Below are 19855 nucleotides of genomic sequence, written 5' to 3'. Positions count from 1 at the left end.
CAATGTTTAGGCATTACAGAGCCAAACATGAAAATGAGGAGACAAACACACCGAGAATAACACAGGTAGGCCTATATAGACATTGAGCAGCATTATCATCATTTTTTTTCATAAATATATGTTTTATTATTTTGAAATCAAGCATCTAGGAAGACTGTTTTTGACCAGGCAGTCCTGAATTTTTTTATTTATTTTTTTTATAAAAGACAATCCCTTAGTATTGTGGAGAGTGTTGGAGAGAAACATTCCAAGATCAGAGGATCCTTTAACGTACTGGGGAAATAGGAAGACATCTTATCCGAACCTTTTCCACCCGGGTTTACAGTTTTTGTGTACCCCAGCTCCATCTGAGCCCTATGAGCTGAGGAAATGGTGTCCAAAAACGCAATGGACTGAATGCAAAAACATTGGATGAACTTGTTTTTCTGAATAGAAATTTATAATAAACTCTGAGTCAAATACATTTAAATGGGTAATGTTACATTCACAATACCTTCATTTTAATTTTCACTTAATGTCATTCACAATATATTTTAAAGATGTCTACAATATTTGCAATGTAAAAAATATAAAATGATTCCATGGAAAGTACAATACCTCACAGTGTATACAAGTATGACTAGGTCATTGAATCAGTGCCTGTTGTGAGTCTCAAGTAAGTTGCCTGCAATGATACTTAAAGTCCAGCAGGTGACAGTATGGAGCAAAACAGCAACACTGTGTCGACACAGTATCGATACAGTTTGGGGAATGTGCTGAAACGCTTCACGAGGCCTCATCTACCCATCACTACCAATAATCAAAATTTAAAATAAATTAACTGAACATTAATTTGCTGAAAGCAAAGAGCCAGAGCGTCTGCTGAGCACGAGCTTTCAGCTTGTGACAGGGGGTTGGGCGAACAGCTCAGGACCGACGCTCCCCTCGCCTCTGATTGGTCCGGGTCGTGAAGTTTTCGCGCCAACGCGCTGCATTGTGGGGGACTGATAACGGAAGTTGTTGTGTCCTGAACAAGTTGGTGGGCTGTGTTGTTTGGCAGTGGGAAAGAGGGGCGCTGTGTTTTGGTTTTTAGATTTGAACTCAGGTTGAAATTATACCTGTCGCGGATGCGGGGCGAAGAGTCTTCGGATTCGGAGTCGAGCAGGATGGAGGAGAGCTCGGTGCGGAGGAGTTTGGAGACGTTGTGTCAGGAGCTGAACATGGACGAACAGACGGCCACAGAAGCTATGGACAACTTTACTGCCATATGGAATACATATACTCTGGAGGTGAATAATGTCCTCTAAATAGTCAGTAGCTGTTTATTGAGTCAGACTCCTGCTAAGCTCATTACTGTAGATTAATTTTCATGTGTAGTGAATGCTAGACCCGGACACGAATACAGCAGTTAAAGGGCTCTGTTTTTACTTTCCACGCTGGAGTCGCACCGGTTAGTCGATCGCCACTGTTTATGAACTAATTATATTGCCAGTAAAATGATCGTGCTGATTTATTCCTGTGTCAGAGTCACCCCTGGTTTCAGCCTCTGTAATGCAAAAATACTTAATGTCCAAGGGAAGCTTTAGTGCTACAGCAGGTATCAGCTGGATCAAGCTAAATTTATACAATATAATAAACTAAAAATAGATGAGACTAAAGACAGCGTATATAGATTTATTTGGCATTTATTTTGTTGAGCTGTTGTTGTCATATGTTGTTTATTGTTTGGGTTGCTGTGATGGCGTGAGTTTCTGATAAAGTAGACACTAGAGTAATCGTAATGTTTTATTTATTGAATGTAACTACTGTCCAGAACCACAGTCTTTGGTCATATCAGGGTTTGGACTGAATAACAAAAAGGGGGAAACGTATTGTTACCACTGACCTTGGTCATGAATTTTTTTTATAAACATAAAGACGCTTAACTTGTTTATGTCAAGCCTGTTCTTGTATACAGGGAGTGCAGAATTATTAGGCAAATGAGTATTTTGTCCACATCATCCTCTTCATGCATGTTGTCTTACTCCAAGCTGTATAGGCTCGAAAGCCTACTACCAATTAAGCATATTAGGTGATGTGCATCTCTGTAATGAGAAGGGGTGTGGTCTAATGACATCAACACCCTATATCAGGTGTGCATAATTATTAGACAACTTCCTTTCCTTTGGCAAAATGGGTCAAAAGAAGGACTTGACAGGCTCAGAAAAGTCAAAAATAGTGAGATATCTTGCAGAGGGATGCAGCAGTCTCAAAATTGCAAAGCTTCTGAAGCGTGATCATCGAACAATCAAGCGTTTCATTCAAAATAGTCAACAGGGTCGCAAGAAGCGTGTGGAAAAACCAAGGCGCAAAATAACTGCCCATGAACTGAGAAAAGTCAAGCGTGCAGCTGCCAAGATGCCACTTGCCACCAGTTTGGCCATATTTCAGAGCTGCCTTGTCCTTGCAAAGAAAGGTGGCTATATTGGTCGCTGATTTGTTTTTGTTTTGTTTTTGAATGTCAGAAATGTATATTTGTGAATGTGGAGATGTTATATTGGTTTCACTGGTAAAAATAAATAATTGAAATGGGTATATATTTGTTTTTTGTTAAGTTGCCTAATAATTATGCACAGTAATAGTCACCTGCACACACAGATATCCCCCTAAAATAGCTAAAACTAAAAACAAACTAAAAACTACTTCCAAAAACATTCAGCTTTGATATTAATGAGTTTTTTGGGTTCATTGAGAACATGGTTGTTGTTCAATAATAAAATTATTCCTCAAAAATACAACTTGCCTAATAATTCTGCACTCCCTGTACTAGTGTGGGTGGGTAAAGCTGTGCAATAATTTAAAGAGTGCTTGTGGTATAGGGATGCACCACTGATGAAATTTTAGATTTTTTTTTATTCATTTAAATGCATAAAATTCATGGCAATGTTGTTTATTGAAAATTAAAATGAAAAACAATAAATGGGAATTATTTGAAACCGTGAGTCATGCAAAGATAGCCTACTCTGTGTAACTACTCCATGCTCTTAAACTTTGTTTCATTATTGTGTTCATTTCCTGTTTTCATGCTTGTCTTATTTGTTCTGTAAAGTGTCCTTGAGTGTTTTGAAAGGTGCTTTTAAATAAAATTTATTATTATTAAAACTTAAGTAGAATCCAAAAATTTAAACATGGATAAAAGCAGGAAAGGATATTTTTAAAAAACACAGACACACTCTTATAAGTATAATGTTGATTCCTAATTCATATTTATGAAGCTGTAACAGCAAAATGTTTTCTGATCAGTTTGATGTTTCTTGACTAAAAAGATGAATATGATTGTGCATCACGCAGCTGTTTGATCACAAAGCTTTCTGTTTATGTTATGTATCAAAGACAGATGTGTAAATGTTGTGTTGCTGTTTCTCTGCAGGGAGATGTTGTACACTGGCTAGCATGTTCGCTGTATTCAGCCTGCAGGAAGGGGTCCACTCCCACAGTGGGCAAAGGGCTGATGGAGGGAAACTGTGTCTCGCTGACCAGGATTCTTCGCTCCTCGAAACTCAGGTGAATCTCTGTCAGCTCTGCGCGACCTGACTGTGCAGTTTAAGAAAAATGTAGCAACTGATAAAGCAGTGAAAACATCAGTGTGCCGAATAAATTATGAGGTGGTAACTTACCTGGTTTTAGATGACTGATGGTGAAGAAAAGACTCAGATTCAGTGTCTTCTTTACAGATAACACAGAAAGTGAAAGATTTTTCTGTATTATCTGTAGAAAAATGTGACCATAAACGATGAATGTTTACAAACTGAAATCCTTTAAAAAGTGTGTTACAACATTTCCAGTTAAGTTTTAATGGGAGCCTATCCTCCATTGTTTTGTGTTTGAACATGTACACTTCTGCTTGTTCTGTCCCTTCCTCAGTCTGATCCAGTTCTTCTCCAAGATGAGGAAGTGGGCCGACATGTCCAAGCTCTCGCAGGACTTCAGGCTCCGAATGGAGCGCCTGGAACGCAACTTTGAGGTCTCCACAGTGATTTTCCGCAAGTTTGAACCCATCTTCATGGACATGTTTCAGAATCCGCAGGGAACCGACCCGCCACGGCAACCACGCAGCAGGAAGCACAGGTAACACACACGGAGCTGCTGGTCTAACCCTTGGTTAACATTCTTGTAAAGTTCTATATCTAAAGTATTAAGATTTAAGTTTGAAGGTGTTTGCTTTAAATCCTTCTGATGCCTGACTTTGCAGTGCAAATTATATTAAAGTACATTCAGTTTTCGACACTGCTTAGCTATAAATTTGCTTACTATAGATTTAATTTTGTAGTGAATGTATTTTAGAGCTTCATGTAAAAAAAGCACCTGAGCAATAATAATGAAGGGATTCTCACTTTATTTAAATGCGTAGTTCCATGCTAAACATGGGCTGTCTTTAGCAGAAGCTTCTGTAAATTTCACAAATTCACTTTATTGGTGACTTTAAGCCCAGAGAGGACAGGACGTCCTTTTAGTCCTAAATTTCACTAATGCTGGTTAATTCATGTAGCCGTATGAACATCACAGAGGACAAATTCTCTTAAAAGCTCTCCTGTTTATCAGAGGTATGCTTTCCTCCTGTCAACAGCAGCTCATACCAGAAAGATAGAACACATTTGATTTTGGACACAGGGTTGTTTTTGTTTTGTTTTTTGTGATCTTGTCTCATACCATCTTTGCCTCTGGTTAGTTACTCTGACCACACACTTAGTCACCAGCCTTCAGTCTGGAAACGCAGAGATTTTATTCTCGTTGTCACATTTAGTCAATACACACAGCATGACCGTGTCCTCTCTCTGGGTCTGCAGGCGGCTGCCCTGTCACATCAGTGATGTGTTCAAGTTCTGCTGGACTCTGTTTGTCTACACTAAAGGTACCCACAACTAAGCTTGAAAGGACACTTTACATTTTCGAATAACTGATTTCACAAATAATTATGTGCTAAATTTTTTTCTCTGTTTTAGTTTCTTTAAATACAGCTACTAAAATAATTATTATTCATTACAGCCGTGATATATGATGTAACTGTGTGTTTCTGTTTGTGAAGGGAACTTCCGTATGATTGGGGATGACCTGGTGAACTCGTACCACCTGCTTCTCTGCTGTCTGGACTTGGTGTTTGGAAATGCTCTGCTCTGTGCCAACAGGAAAGACCTCATCAACCCGACGTTCAGAGGTGGGGGACCTGTGTGGTTGTCTCAAAGCGTTTTTAGACTAATTGCAAGACCGATTTTTAAAACTTTCAGTTATGTGTTATCTTTTCCACAATGCATTCCCAGAAAGCTCTACATTGATTAACTCCTCAGGTTTTTGTTTCCTAAACGGCTGATCATTGTTTACACTTTTACAGCTGTGATCAGAAATGTTACATCAGGGCGATTAATCACAACATGACAAATTCCTTTTATATGATCAGTGTTTTACGTTTGTACAGTGAGACACTGATTTGCTTCTCGGGAAATTCAGTTTGGGGAATAAACTCTGAGCAGCTGAGGATCACAAAATCTAAAATCAGGTTTTATCAAGCAGAAAATGTAATCTTAGGATCGAGTAGCTCAGAGTTTTCACTAAACCTGCTTTTTGGAACAGGCTGTTGTTGCTCCAGTACCCTCACAGTACATTGGTTCATTTGTGTGTCTGTGTGCAGGTCTGCCTGCTGCGTACCGTGCTGATGGACATATTTCCTCTGATGAGCCTCCTCCATGTGTGTTGGAGAGATTGTGCGAGCTCCACGACGGGCTGGTGGTGGAGGCTAAAGGCATCAAGCAGCACTACTTCAAACCTTACATACAGAAGCTCTTTCAGAAACAGGTGCATTCGATTTATCCTAAACACATGCATACATGTGTTTAATCATTACAGTACTTTTCCAGCTTTTTTCATTATTTATTTTTAATTTTTTTTCAAGCAGTAATTTTGTTTCCCTCCAATCTGCTGCTACCTCACATTTCTCACCAATCAGATCCTGAAAGGTCACGATGAGCTTTTGACTGAACTCTTGGATCCTCAGAACTTCATCGATAACAAGTGAGCAACAAGAGAACAGAAAACAGCTTGTGCTCTTCCCTCTTCTTTCTGTTTTAGAAATGTAGATCCATTTATGTGTGTGTTTGCAGTAAAGCCATAAACAGGGAGTATGAGGAGTATGTGCTGACGGTGGGAGACTTCGATGAGCGAGTGTTTCTGGGAGCCGATGCCGACGAGGAGATCGGAACTCCAAGGAAGATCGTTCAGGAGCCACCTGCCAGCCAACAGCTGCAGCAACATGTGGAGAAGGTACACACACACACCATTAACAACACACACTGAAGGTATAGTCACCAACAAAAGATTTGAAACACCTGCCAGAAAATACCAGGTCACCAGTAAATCAAACATAAGACTGAGAAGAAAAAGTGATTTTCGATTTAAATAATCGAGGTTTTCATAATAAAGTGCGAGGTGAATGCAAAATCCATTTGATAAAGTTTGTATTAAAGCAACAATTATTGACCAATGTTAGTAAATTACTAAGAAAATAAAAGGAATAACAGGAAAACCACTGCTTTTACTTTTAATGTAGTTTAAATAAAGAATAAATGGGCCCAGCCCAGGATGAACTATTTTGTCTTTAAGCACGGATTTAAAAGCAGCCAACAAAGGAGTAGATCTGATATGAAGCAGCAATCTAAAGCTCAACTACAAAAAGTGTGATCCTTCTTTGATTCAAACCTGGATCAGCGAACTCAATAAAAAGTCACAGAGATGGAAAAAAACATTATGGTGTTACTTCAAGGAAATTTACTCTCTCCCTCTCTCTATGCAGTCTGCCTCTCTCGCCCCCTCCACCCCTCTGACCGGACGAGTGTACCTGAAGGAGAAGGACCTGCTCGTCACTCCCGTCTCCTCGGCGACACAGAGTGTCAGCAGGCTGCAGAGCATGGTGGCTGGTTTAAGGACGGCCCCCAGTGACCATCTGATGCAGATCTTCAAGTCAGTCTTTTTTCTTCTTTTTATTTGTCTTTGCAGAACTACAGCACCAGTGAAAGGGTGTCCAAACTTCAGACTCGTACTGTACTGTACTTATCTTGAGCATGAAAATAGTGAAAGGAATACATTTAAATTAGAGGAGAAAGACTGTATACTGTAGATTTAACAGTGTGAGTAAAGAGTAGAGGAAAAAGGAGAAAAAGTGATTCAATCATGATCATTAGTCTGTGGTTTTATGAGTAAAATTGTTTGACTCAGTCATTTTTAGTTTTTCTGTCAGGGTGTTTTGAGCAGGACTCTTTGATCCCCACCTCCTCTTGTCTGTAGAGTCTTTGAACCTTGTGGTGGGAGGGGTCAGAGCAATGTGGGGCATGTGCATGTAGTAGGAGTTTCTTAAATTGTTTATGAAATGCTACCATATGTAAGTTTCACCAGCATCCTGTTCCTACTCTACCATTTTGGACTCCAGTTGCTAGCTAATGAACTCAGTATAGCAGGAAATGAACCGGTTTGTTTTGGTGTGATTGTGCCAGGACGATTAGGATATCTGTTATCAGCTGCAGTGTAAGACACTGAAGCTGCGGTCCATTGTACTACACAATGAAAGGTGTCATTACTCAGCTGAATGATACTGTAGATAACTACAACATCACCCTGATTAGCCTGCAGGTAGGGAAATGTAAGATGAGAAAATCCTCATCTTGAAAAGCTTGAATTCTCAGACAGATTTTTAAAAAAGGCTAATATTTATTATTATTATTATTAGTAGTAGTAGTAGTAGTAGTAATATTATTATTATTATTAAGTATTTAATATTTAGTGGCAATTCATGTATCATTTAAGAGAAATAAAAAAACAATAAGAGTTTGAATATTAGTGAAATGGACTGTAAGCATTCAGTTACCATGGATCTATTTTCATATATTTCTGAATCATTAAAAATCCTCTGAACATTTCTTTTGAGTCACAGTTACATCCTCCAGTAGATGAAAGCACGAGACATAACCAAGAATAACACAAGAGTTTACAGAAACAAATGTTACAATAATGCGCTTTTCATAAGACGCATGATCCTGAAACCAGTATCACTCAGTCCCTTTGTGGTGTTTTCTATACTCAATAATGTAAAAACATTTGTTTTGCCTTTGTTCTTATTGAAGGTCCTGCTCCAGAGATCCCACAGAGTCCATACTGACCCGAGTGAAGACACTGGGACAAACCTTCAAAGAACATTACACCAACGACTTGGAGGACACGCCTGGCTCTCATATAGGTAGAACACAGACGGTGGTTTGAGGAGAGGTGTCTTCAGTTTTTAACAGACGAGAGGTTTTTGGTGATGACTAATGGAATCTCACTGTTGTGCACTTTTCTACTCCGATCACTGAATCATTTTTCTGCAGTATGAATTAAAATAGTATTAATTAAACTATGCTGGCTGTCAGACTCACCAAAATCCCTGTAAAGCATAAATGCATGTGTGTCTTTTGTTCCAGACTTTGCAGAGAACCGTCTAAAGCTGGCTGAGATCCTCTACTACAAGATCCTGGAGAACGTCATGGTCCAGGAGACCAGACGGCTGCCTGGCAGAGACATGAGCGTAAGCAGCAGTCAGAGCGTGTTTCATACAATAATGAGCCACTCGCACACCACAAGTCATTTTTACTATCCTACCTCAACGTAGATTGTTCTCCACACAACACTGACATCATTCCTCATCTGATGAGGCCTGTATGTATCTCTATCTCTAATTATACCTGTGGGTATAATTAAATATAAATTTATGTTGCGTAGTAGCATCAGACTCAGTGTTTCTCACTCATATGTCAGTCACAAAAACGATTATGCAGTTGTCAACTACTGGATGAGATGCACGGATCGAAGACGCAGCTAATTTATATCGAGCACTAGAGCAGGGCGATATGGCCAAAAATATTTATCACGATATATATTTGAAAATTTGCGATAACGATATAACTGACGATATAATTGATGCGAGACAAAATACTCCACAACATTACTAGCGCAAAAAGACAACCTTCCATTTATTTTCACTTAAACAAGAAGCTGGTTTTTATGTACATTAAAGCTTTATAAAAATGTAACAGTGCAAATGCAAATTCCTTGCTGAAAGTTTAACCAAAAGGCATTTCCAGTAGAAATGGGCTGACATATCCTGAGCATAACCATGTATAATATCCACTGAAGTTAAAAAGAGGTGCTTTGCAACATTAAACTGCAGTGTGCAGTACGTATTTTTCGGACCATAAGGTGCACGGGATTATAAGGCACATTAAGCGAAACAAAGCAGTCAGATAAATCAAACTTTATTAAACTCATTCTTCTTGCTTCCTCCACTTCTGTACCATTGATTCATTAATGTTGAATTCTCTGGCAGCTGCTCTATTCCCATGTTGTTGCAGTATATTAATGACTAACCTGGTATTGTGGATGGATTATCTCAGTTGTTCTCCTGACTGAAGTTTGGTCCGTTTACAGCATCCTGCCATGCGATTGCATTTGTCTCTAACCATGAGGAACCTTCACGTTAACTTTTATAAGTGGAAAAGTGTTAGTGTTCGTCCTCCAGCTTCACTGTTATGTTATGCTAACATAGCTGTGTCGCTAGCGATCACGTAGCACATCATTATATACCAGCTAGCCCAACTTCAGTAACCCTACAAACGTCACCACTGTTTAGTTTCCTGTCTTCATTTATGTTGGAAGTGATAGCAGAACTGTACGTTTGAATTTTTTCAGAAATCTCTCCGTCAGAACATGCAATATCATGCTTAGGTAACTAGCGAAACTAGCGAGCTAACTTCCGCTAGCTTCCTGCTAACTTCTAACTCCGTTAAATGTAATAACTTTTGTTTTCATGGATGCCTGGAAGTTAAACTTCATAGTTACACCTGGTAAAGCAGCAATGCTGATCGTTTTATTAAAGATGAAATAATTTAGACAGTTTTCAACTCTCAGTGATGCTGCAGTGTTGTTTGACCTGAAGTCAAATATACGGAGTTTGGGACCCAGATTACTCCCAGATTTAAGAGCATCTTAGTCCGACAAATACGACAATAACAACGGCCGCTTGCATGTTCTGCAAAAAAATGTGCTTTGTTGTGTATCTGACGGACAAACACCAAACCAGTTCCACATCATGGAAGTTGCACCATTTTTACAAACCAATTCTGGTTCCTCAACAGTCGGCCATGTGCGTATGAAAACAAAGGCACTGCGCATGCGCGTTTTACTCCCATTCTATCGCGATATTTCATTTTCCTATCGTTGCCTAACATTATACCGGTATTACCGTGAACGGTATAATATGGCCCAGCCCTATCGAGCACCCCCAAAACCCGGGCAGCAAGCCAGACTGTAGTGAAAACACAGAAGAATGCTAACACAGATGTCTGTAGAGTCTCTGGCTCAAGTTTAAAGGTGTGTTTGTGTTGTCAGGTTTTGCTGGAGCAGGATATCTTCCACTGTTCCCTGATGGCGTGCTGTCTGGAGGTGGTGCTGTTCGCCTACAGCTCCCAGAGGACCTTTCCTTGGATCATCAGTGTCTTCAAACAGGTTCCTTTCTACTTCTTTAAGGTAATAGACGCTTAGAGCACACGCGCACACACACACACAACCTTTGCTGAATAAAGGGTTAAAAAAAAAATATCTAGACCACTAAAATCAATTTCCATCTGTGTTGCATCTGCTTAAAGTCATTAAACCAGATGCAGTACAGATGTTTAAATGAACAGCTCCTGTTTCCGGATTGATGAGTAAATAAAACCTGTCCTCTCCCCAAGCAGTTTGGGGTTTTTCACCACTCTGGATTGATTTAGTGTGTTTGTGTGCACAGGTGATCGAGGTGTTTATCCGCTCCGAGGAGGGCCTGTCCAGAGACATGGTGAAACATCTGAACTCCATCGAGGAGCAGGTTCTGGAGTGCAGGGCGTGGACCACAGACTCTGCCCTGTGGAGCGCCTTGCAGGCTGCAGGGAACAAGGTTCCCACAGTGGAGGAGGTCAGAGGAACACACATAATCCATAATAATTATAATATTGATAAAAACCTCCAAACTGTCTAGAAATACAAGCTCTCTCAATGTGCTTTGCATAATTTGTCTGTAAAGGCTCAAATAGAAATTTTAATAAACATAAAATGTCTCAAGTCTAATTTTTCATCATAAAGAGGATCAGTCCCATAAACACAATACTGGTGAAGACTATGAGGCCAAGAGGCAAGTGAAGAAAGATTTACATAGGAAATCACTGAAGTGGGAGCTATTAGACTAATTTCCAGCTTCATAATTTTATCTTTGGACTCTACTGGAGCAGCTTTGCATGAATCACATGTTGAGAACTTGGTGCAGCTCCTGAGATCATCAATTGTATGGGGGGAAAATGTTACTTTTTCTGTAACTGTCAACTTTCAAGTTGAAAAAACATTTACCATTCATATCATCCACAAATATGAATTTGTCTGAATCACAACATGAAATTTCTCTCTTTTTTTTTTTTTTATCTGAAAGTGTTAGATAATACAGTATTAGATAAGAGCATATCAGATTCAGGAAGTTGGGAGTGCACAGTGCAGTTGAAACGCATAACTAACAGGTGGGCGGGGCTTGTGTGTCACTCTAATTGATATGAAGAGCCAAGAGTAGGAAAGAAAAACATGTAAAACTCTGTTTAGAGAAGTCTTCAATAAACACTAAATCTCATCTCTTTCTGCAGGTGAATTTTTCCTCCAGTCTTGACACAGGTTCTGCTTCTGGATCTTGTTCTGTCAGTGGAGGGCAGTCCCACCTGCCCATGGTGGCCCTCTCACCCATCATCCATCCCCGCATCAGGGAGTTCAGGTCCGGCCTGGGCAGCGCCCGTAAAGGTGGGTCTCTAAGCCGGGCGGGTCTTCAGGTTGTTTTTGTAACTTAATGTTAAATTTTTTGTTTTCTCTTCACCTCTTCCAGATGTGCCTCCCTCTCCACTGTCCGTACATGACAGGTACAGCTCTCCTGCAGCTGGCAGCGCGAAACGGCGTCTCTTCGGTGACGACCCACCAGCTCCGTCACCAGGCCTGAACGCCGGCTTAAGCCCAATGTCCTCTCCAGCAAAGAGGCTGACCTTTGGCACAAGCAGCACCCTGAAGATCGCAGGACAGGGGACACAAACCACCGTCCTGAGTATCCCACTGCCAGGTGCTTACACCTTACACCATTCCTGTTTCACTGTTGTCATGGTTGCATCATCAGCCAAAACAGGATAAAATTACATATTTTATTTATTTCTTTTTTTAAACCTCCCTGGCACTGAATAAGCTGAACTGCCACCAAAAACAGAGATTTGGAGCATTCGCATTTGCATTTCTTTACACAGAGTATTCAGGCTCCATACAGAAGAAGGTCAAACCCTCAAACTGAGACGGTGTTAGTACCTTGCTCTGATGCTGGACATGGATTTAAGCCTCTATCCCTGACATGCTGATAGTTTTCTTTGCTAAAATAAGTCCACATAAACGTTCAGGCAGTTGGTTTTTCCTGCTAAACATCTGTTTGTGGGAATATCTGCAGGTACAAATAACACTGACCGCACCATCACGCTGATCCCGGTTCAGCCGTGTGATTCTTCTGCTCCCATCACGGCTCAGTTCCTGCTGACCGCCTCCCCGAGCCGGCCCACCGCCGTTGCCACGACCTCTGATACCCAAGCAGGAAATGGACGACCGAGACGCACAGGATCACTCGCTCTCTTCTTCAGGAAGGTACAGACTGTGAAAGGAGTGTGACATTTTACGACAGGCTGGTTTCATAAAAATCTCTAGTTATAAATTTAAGAATTTAGAATTTGATATTTTTATGTTTCTATAACCTGATCACTCTACTCTTTTTGTCTGGGAAAGAAACGCGTTAATAAATAAACCTTAAAATGTGCAGAACATAATACAGGTTCCAGTTTAGATGATAAACATCCCACTAGAGCTACAACCAACAATTCAGATTTAATCTCTTGATTTCTTTTTCCTCCTTCCCGCTCAAAAAAAAAAACAGAGCCCTTTTTTATTTGTATTTTTGTTCACATAAAATGTCTCTTTCAGATCTTTGATCAGAACTTTGTATGTCATGCATTACACTGGTGGTTAGAGTAATACAGTTTCATTCTCTCTGAATATGAAAATAAGTAAGAACTAAATACTTTTCAGTTTTAAGATGTTTACTCGAGTAACATGAGCTGCATTAGCCACTGCCCTCCATACATTTATCTTTGACATTTTATTTTTCTACTTGTACAGCAGCTGGAAATGATGAATTATGAAATTTGCAGGACATATAAATCTCGTCCCTCTGCCCTTGCAGGTGTATCACCTGGCTAGCGTACGTCTGAGGGATTTGTGTGTGAAGCTGGACATCTCGTCCGATCTGCGAGGGAAAATCTGGACTTGTTTCGAGCACTCTCTGGTCCACTGTACCGATCTGATGAAGGACCGGCACCTCGACCAGCTGCTGCTGTGCAGCATTTACATCATTTCCAAGGTGAGAACCTGGAGAAAAGCTTCACATTTAATTAAGAAGAACGTATGGCAGCTGTTTTTTAAACCGCCTGAGGCTGCTGCGCTGGCTTGCTGGGAAATGTCTTTCTGGCATTTTAGCACTGTTTTGCAGGAAAACCAGGCTGAGTCAGCCAGAGAAAAGCAGACAGTTTATTCACAACATTTTATCCTTTAGCTGTCTTAGCTGTCAGTATAGTTTCTCCGATGGAGAATACATTTAATACATGCAGGCTGTTACTAACCTTGCAAATGAAGCCCAGCTGAAAGTTTGAGCAGCATCAACTGTGTCACATCATCGCAGTAGTGTGTATGTATCCTGTTCATTTGTTCTTTTCATAATTGAGCCCAAGTTTCTTTTCCACTGCTGGAAATTCAACTACTAGAACAAAAGAAACATGTGCTTGTAGTAGAGGTAAGGTTTAGAATCACCTGTGTATTAACGTGATATTTCTCCAGAACAACTTACTAGAAGGAACAGGGCGTCTAGTTTAAGAAATCAATTTTGTTTGTACATCTCTTGACTCCTTCCTTCCTTCCTTCCTTCCTTCCTTCCTTCCTTCCTTCCTTGTAGATCACCAAAGACACTCACACCTTCCAGGACATCATGAAATGTTACCGCAGCCAGCCGCAGGCCAACAGCCACGTGAGAAACCCCTTTAACACAAGCTAATTACTGATTCTCTTAATCAGTAATGTTATGTTTGTAGAGGCTCCACTCTTACACTCTGTGTTTATACATGTAGGTGTACCGCAGCGTCTTACTGCGTCGCACTCCCAGAGAGCAGGTGGCTGATGAAAACATGGAGGTGGATCCTGTTTCGGGTGGAGAATGTAAGCTCTCACAGACATATGTTTCATAATGACTTGCTTTAATGTAGCATCAAAGCAGCAGTGTTTATTGGCAGCCGTATTTCATGAACATTTCTAATCAGTTGTTGCATTTAAAGACTGGCAGCATCTTCTGCACAGCAGTTTGATATCTGAATTTAACCTTTTAAGATGTTTGAGGTTAGTCAGGGATTCTCTATTATTTATTTATGTATTTGTACACGCTGAAAGCTTCAGGTAAACTTGTGAGTTTTTACAGATGGCGCTCTGATGGCTGACACGTTATCCATCTTTTTTTATGCTTTTCATCAGACATATAGTCTATAGTGTTATCTTCAGGGGAATAAAAAATATACATGTATTAGCTGAGAACATCCATCTGTGTGTATTCTACCACCTCCATCTGCCCCAGCAGCAGACACTCATGCTGTACAAACATAAAATACTTAAACTGCAGTAGATAAATCTGACTAAGACCTGGAAACGTCTCAGATTCTCAAACTGTCTCAACTGAGCTCCTCCTTCCAGACACCGTCCATAGGAAGTGCACTGGTCACTGCCCACAGCTGAAGCTCTCTGGCTTCACTCTCCCCTCACTCATGCACAACACCCAGCTAGACTTCATCTCCTCTACCTAAAGCACCTACTCCTTCCTCCCCACCTGGATCAGGCAGTTCCCCCTTTTCCAGCTGAGAACCTACAGCCTTAGATTAACTGAGAGAAATGCTAATTAGCTTTAACATTATTTCAGTTATGGTCCCATATTAGGACTCATCAGAGGGGATTTGACCAGTCTAATTCTGGGGCACGAGTGCATAGAAAATATGCACGAAAACGTCCCAATAAAGAAAGAAATAGAGAAACGACAAACTTGTTTTAATACATGAGGAAAAACACGACATCGAGTATGATCAGACCGAAGGAGGAGATACTAGAGCTTGTGTTATGCCACCCAAAGTAAAAAATTGATTCAACCCACTATTTAGGTATATGACAGGAAGAGGAAACAGTGGAGGGAAATTAACGATGTAGTTAAGTGATAGAAAAGCAGGACTTTAAGCAGCTGGCTGAAAAGCTGATGATATGAGGAAGGAAAAAGTGGAGCTCGATATTTGATAAATTACTCAAAACCGTTAATTTGCTTTTCTCTTCAGCTGCAGAGAAAACCAATCAGCACTCGGGAAACTTAAACTGCAGCCAATCAGGAGGGGAGGAGGAGCGTGGTGACCTCATCCAGTTTTACAACACTGTGTACGTCCTGAAGATGAAGAGCTTTGCTCTGCGATACGCCACCAGCGATAACCGGGTACGCTCCTGTCGTTACCTGTCTCCAAGGTAACGATATTATTGCGTGGGTGAATGTTTGTTCTTGTTTGACGTGGCTGTGTCGGTTCCTCCAGGCGGACGCTCCTCCTCTCTCTCCGTTTCCGTCGGTCCGGGCTCAGCCTCTGTCTCCTCGCCGGATCTCTCAGAGACACTCGCTCTACGTCTCCCCTCACAAGAACTCAGCAGGCTGTCTCACGCCGAACTCCTACACCTACAGGATAAACAGCAGCCCGTCTAAGGCAAGAACACACTGTCACTCACACACATGGCGCCAAAGAGTCTCTGTAACAGGACCGGGCTGTATCTGCGATAAAACACAATGTGCCGTTAGTTCTATAAGGTTGTAAAGGACGGCACATCCATCGAAGACTCTGAGCCAAATGGATGAAACAGTTCTGTGCTTCATAGCTGTTGTATCACTCGGCCTGATTGGGACACAGAAATGTGTTGTTTTACACTTTTCTCTGAAGTGTCTGTTGTTCAGTGTTGTTTAACTTCCCAAAACTTTTTAGTCATCTTTTTCGATTCACATTGTAGTGATGATTATATGCAGGCGCTTCTAATATTCTTGTGAATTTATAGTTGGGGGTCTCTCCCCTTTCACAATAAGTGCCCAGAAGCATTTCAAAGATGGCTGCAGAGTGGTGGGTTTTGCTTCTAAAAGACTGTTGTATTTAACCGTTTCAGCCAAGTAAGGTCCTGTAACTCCTAAACTTTCTGTTGATAATTTTAGTCTCATTTAAATCTTGGTCCTTGGTCTCATCAGTCATCATCTAGAACAAAGTCTTAAAAAGTGTTGATGGTCTGTAGAAACAGCCTCACAGTTTATTAAAAAAGTGTTTTAAACACTGCTCAGGATACATGAAAGGTTTTGTACTAGTTTGTTGTCGTTATCAATAGCTGTTTGTGTGTTGGGAGGGTGTTAAGAGCTCTGATGTACAGCTGGGACATAAATCCAGATTTACAAAAATCCTTCCAGGAAAATATCCTCTACAGATTAGATTTTTAAAAAAAAAACATTTATCATTCATATCATCCACAAATATGAATTTGTCTGAATCACACCATGAAATTTCTTTTTTTTTTTTTTTTATCTGAAAGTGTTAGATAATACAGTATTAGATAGTGAGAGTGCACAGTGCAGTTAAAACTCATAACTAACAATAATACACTATAAAAATAAAATGGAAGCAATTCTTCAGTGTGTCCTTTCCTCTCTGCAGGAGCTGTCAGACATCAACCGGATGATCCGGCAGGGCTGCGTGAGCAGGAAGAGAGCCTTCAACATGGAGGGGGACGTCATGATGTCGTCGGCATGCGACTCCCCGAGTAAGAGGGCGTGTCCGGAGAACGGCAGCAGCCCAGATGTGCTGCTGAAGCGCCTCCAGGATGTCGTGTCGGAGCGGCAGAGTCACTGATGGGCCGACAGAGGGACAGAAACTCAAACCTGAAACTCTGCCAGGAAAGTAATGAAGCATTAAGATTAACGGCTCCTCAGGTTCAAAAAGAAAAATCCAGCGACACACAGAGACGTGTTTGATTTCAGGAAACGTAAAGCTAAGGTGCCTGTTTTATGTCTCACATTTGATTTTAATCCAAGGGCACAAGACACCGAACGCACAGCGATATTGATGCTTTTCTTGTTTTATCCACAGCAAGTTGTAGTTCTGCTTCCTGTCTGTCGATCACATTGTTTGATCCACATCACGAAACAAAACTCACACAAGAGGCGAAACGCTCACTGAGAGTTGCGTTACGTCTTTGCACAGAGGTGCTTGTTATATTCGTGTTCAATCCTCGGTGTGACTCACGTTCAGTTCCTTTCAGTTTTAATCCCGCCCCTTTAATTTAATCAACCAATCCGCTTGAATCAGAGGTCCCGTTTTTGATCTTTGAGCTTTTAATTGTTCAGTTGCCTCCACTCAGACTTACTGCCAGTTTGTCCTAGTGGCCACCTGTAGTAATGCACCTGAAATTCCACAGGGAAAGGGTTTTTGCTTTCCCGCAAACCTCTGGAGAAAAAAAAAAAAAAAAGATGTGTAATGAGGTCGGTTTTAATTGTTCTGGTTTTAAATTTTGTTGATGGAGGGATTAATGTTTCTAAAATCGTTCCTAGCAGCTGAAAAATCTGTGTGTGCCTTAGATACATGTAGATCCCAAATCGGGGCTTACACGATGCATCCCTGCTGCCGCCGTCTTATTCAGGAGGTCTGACTGACTTTGGATCACATTATTATACTAAACAGCAAAGTTGTTTTTCAGCTCTGTGGTGTTCCAAAGAAACAGATGCTAAATCAAAGCACCAATTATATATATTTCTTTTTTTCTTTTTAACAGATTTTACTGTTTGAGAAACATGTTTGATTAGATAACAATAAGTAATCCTTCCTCTAATCTGACTTTTTGTTTAAATCAATGTCCTGGCATTATAATAAGCTAATGTTGGCTTATGTCAGGAAGGATAAACACCTTTTATAATACTATTATGAAAGCTGTGCTACAAGTCTTATTATGACATATAAAGGATGTTAACTGGCTCGTCAGCTGTGGTCATCCTAAATTACCCGGTCGAGCGTTAAAAAGTTAAATATGTAGCTGGATATATAAATATGTTAACCTGCACTGCGTTGTTCACATAACTGCTGATCTGTGTGCAGATTCCTAAAAGATAAAGTCAGAAGACTATCGTGGACTCCAGCTCTTCAGACTGAATCCCTCGTCTGCAACTTTCATGTAAAGTACTTGACAGGAAGATAAACTGGATTCAATGATGGAGAAGTCCCACTTTTATATTTAACATCAAAACAGAGCTGAAAATAATCAGCTATGATTCTAAAATTTGGTAAACCTATTCAAGCGTTTGTAACTGCTTGAAAATCAGTTGAAATTTCAGCAAATTCTGATGATTTTTAATTATGCATAGGCCTCTTCCTTCACAGACGTAAAGCATTAGAAGCCCAGAGCCTCCTGAACAATATGGCGGCCTTGTTCTTGCATTGCTTCACTCAGTAACAGCGATCGGTGTAGCGTCTGTGTCAATGGACTCTGTAAGCCAAGCGGTAACTTGTCATTCTCAGGCGAGCGTGAGGCATCTCCATGGAGTCGTTCACAGTCGCAGTCCCACCTAAAAACAGACAAACTGTGGACTCTGCCTGTAAACTGAGCCTGGTGGTGATCATCTCATTTATTACAGTCGCCAGCTGAGCATCACATGCAGCCAGCTTGATGACATGTCTGGGGTCAGACGTTGGTCTTTAAGCAGCTGTAGTAGCAGACTTTGTTTTTCAGTGTGGCGACAGCTGTTTGCGTGTTTGTGACTCAGCACTTTAAAACTCTTTCATACTGCAGGAATTACCTTTCTTTGTTTTAACAGACTCAAAGAATATTTGATATTTGGAGTATCTAATCATCCACACCTCTCCATACATGATTTCCAAAACAAACAAAATATAAACACCTTCTCTTCTTTCAGAGAAATCTGATGTGAACACTTTTTGATTCAGAGAGCCTTTATACATGAGTTTTCAGGGTCAGACCTCTCAGCCTGTCTGTGTTGGTGCCTTTTTTGTACATATGCAAATAAATAACAGTATTAAGGAAAATAAGTGGAGAAAAGGAAACGCAGAAGTATCTGAAACCTTTTTCAGATGTCTGAAATAGTTGAACGTCTAAACCGTGTATCGTTTCCTTGAGATGATGTCTTTCACTACACTTCCTGCAGATGTCTCCTCTTTGTTTGGAGACTTGATTTCTGTGGAGAAAATGTCTTTTATTAGTTTTAATGTTTCTTTTTATTTTGTGGTTTGAACCATGTTGTGCTGTAATTACAGGTGTTCTGCTCGGCTGAAGCAGCATTTTTGTACGCAGGTGTGTAGTATCTACACTCGACTTTATTCTATGATGTGTTAGAAATCAGTCTCTCAGCTTCTACCTACCGTGGCTTTTTCATAATTGCTAAAAAAAAAAGTTTTGTAAAATAAACATTTAAAAGGTGTTGAGTTGTTTTATGGAAGGCCTTAAAAACACTGATCGATGGGCGTCGCCCGTCATCTTCAGTGATATTTGTATTTTCTACAAATAGTCAAGTTTTGTATAATAAAACTCTTCATTGTGAAATTTAGCTTTCATGTGTCCCCCTTATTTCATTTTTTTAATTTTCTTTGGTGAAAATATTTTTAAAAATAATTTAAAA

At 40.4% G+C, this 19855-nt stretch overlaps 1 protein-coding gene across 1 annotated transcript; it reads left to right on the top strand.

Annotated features, from left to right (window-relative positions):
• The first annotated feature begins 997 nt into the window (after positions 1-997).
• rbl1 (retinoblastoma-like 1 (p107)) lies at positions 998-19783 on the top strand. Its single transcript, XM_085457734.1, has 22 exons — positions 998-1268; positions 3389-3522; positions 3883-4086; positions 4806-4870; positions 5045-5173; positions 5645-5808; positions 5960-6024; positions 6114-6273; positions 6803-6969; positions 8127-8239; positions 8463-8566; positions 10426-10563; positions 10823-10987; positions 11700-11850; positions 11933-12160; positions 12533-12723; positions 13316-13492; positions 14081-14152; positions 14253-14340; positions 15492-15643; positions 15738-15902; positions 16887-19783. Exons 1-22 carry the CDS (start codon positions 1107-1109, stop codon positions 17079-17081), a joined length of 3189 nt encoding a protein of 1062 aa, XP_085313860.1. The 5' UTR covers positions 998-1106; the 3' UTR covers positions 17082-19783.
• Positions 19784-19855: the final 72 nt, after the last annotated feature.

This window comes from Copadichromis virginalis, linkage group LG5 (assembly GCF_057382275.1).
Source record: "Copadichromis virginalis isolate Kocher_CV1m ecotype Utaka linkage group LG5, C_Virginalis_male_GT1.1, whole genome shotgun sequence".
Lineage (NCBI taxonomy): Eukaryota > Metazoa > Chordata > Actinopteri > Cichliformes > Cichlidae > Copadichromis > Copadichromis virginalis.
The sequence above is the reverse complement of the archived record's forward strand: the minus strand, read 5'-3'. Positions and strand labels throughout refer to the sequence as shown.

Excerpts from the sequence above, each read along its gene's own strand:
- rbl1 (XM_085457734.1), top strand. The coding sequence starts at position 1,107 with ATGCGGGGCGAAGAGTCTTCGGATTCGGAGTCGAGCAGGATGGAGGAG. Across the intron at positions 11,851-11,932 it reads CCTGGGCAGCGCCCGTAAAG|ATGTGCCTCCCTCTCCACTG; the intron begins GTGGGTCTCTAA and ends CACCTCTTCCAG. Across the intron at positions 12,161-12,532 it reads CCTGAGTATCCCACTGCCAG|GTACAAATAACACTGACCGC; the intron begins GTGCTTACACCT and ends GAATATCTGCAG.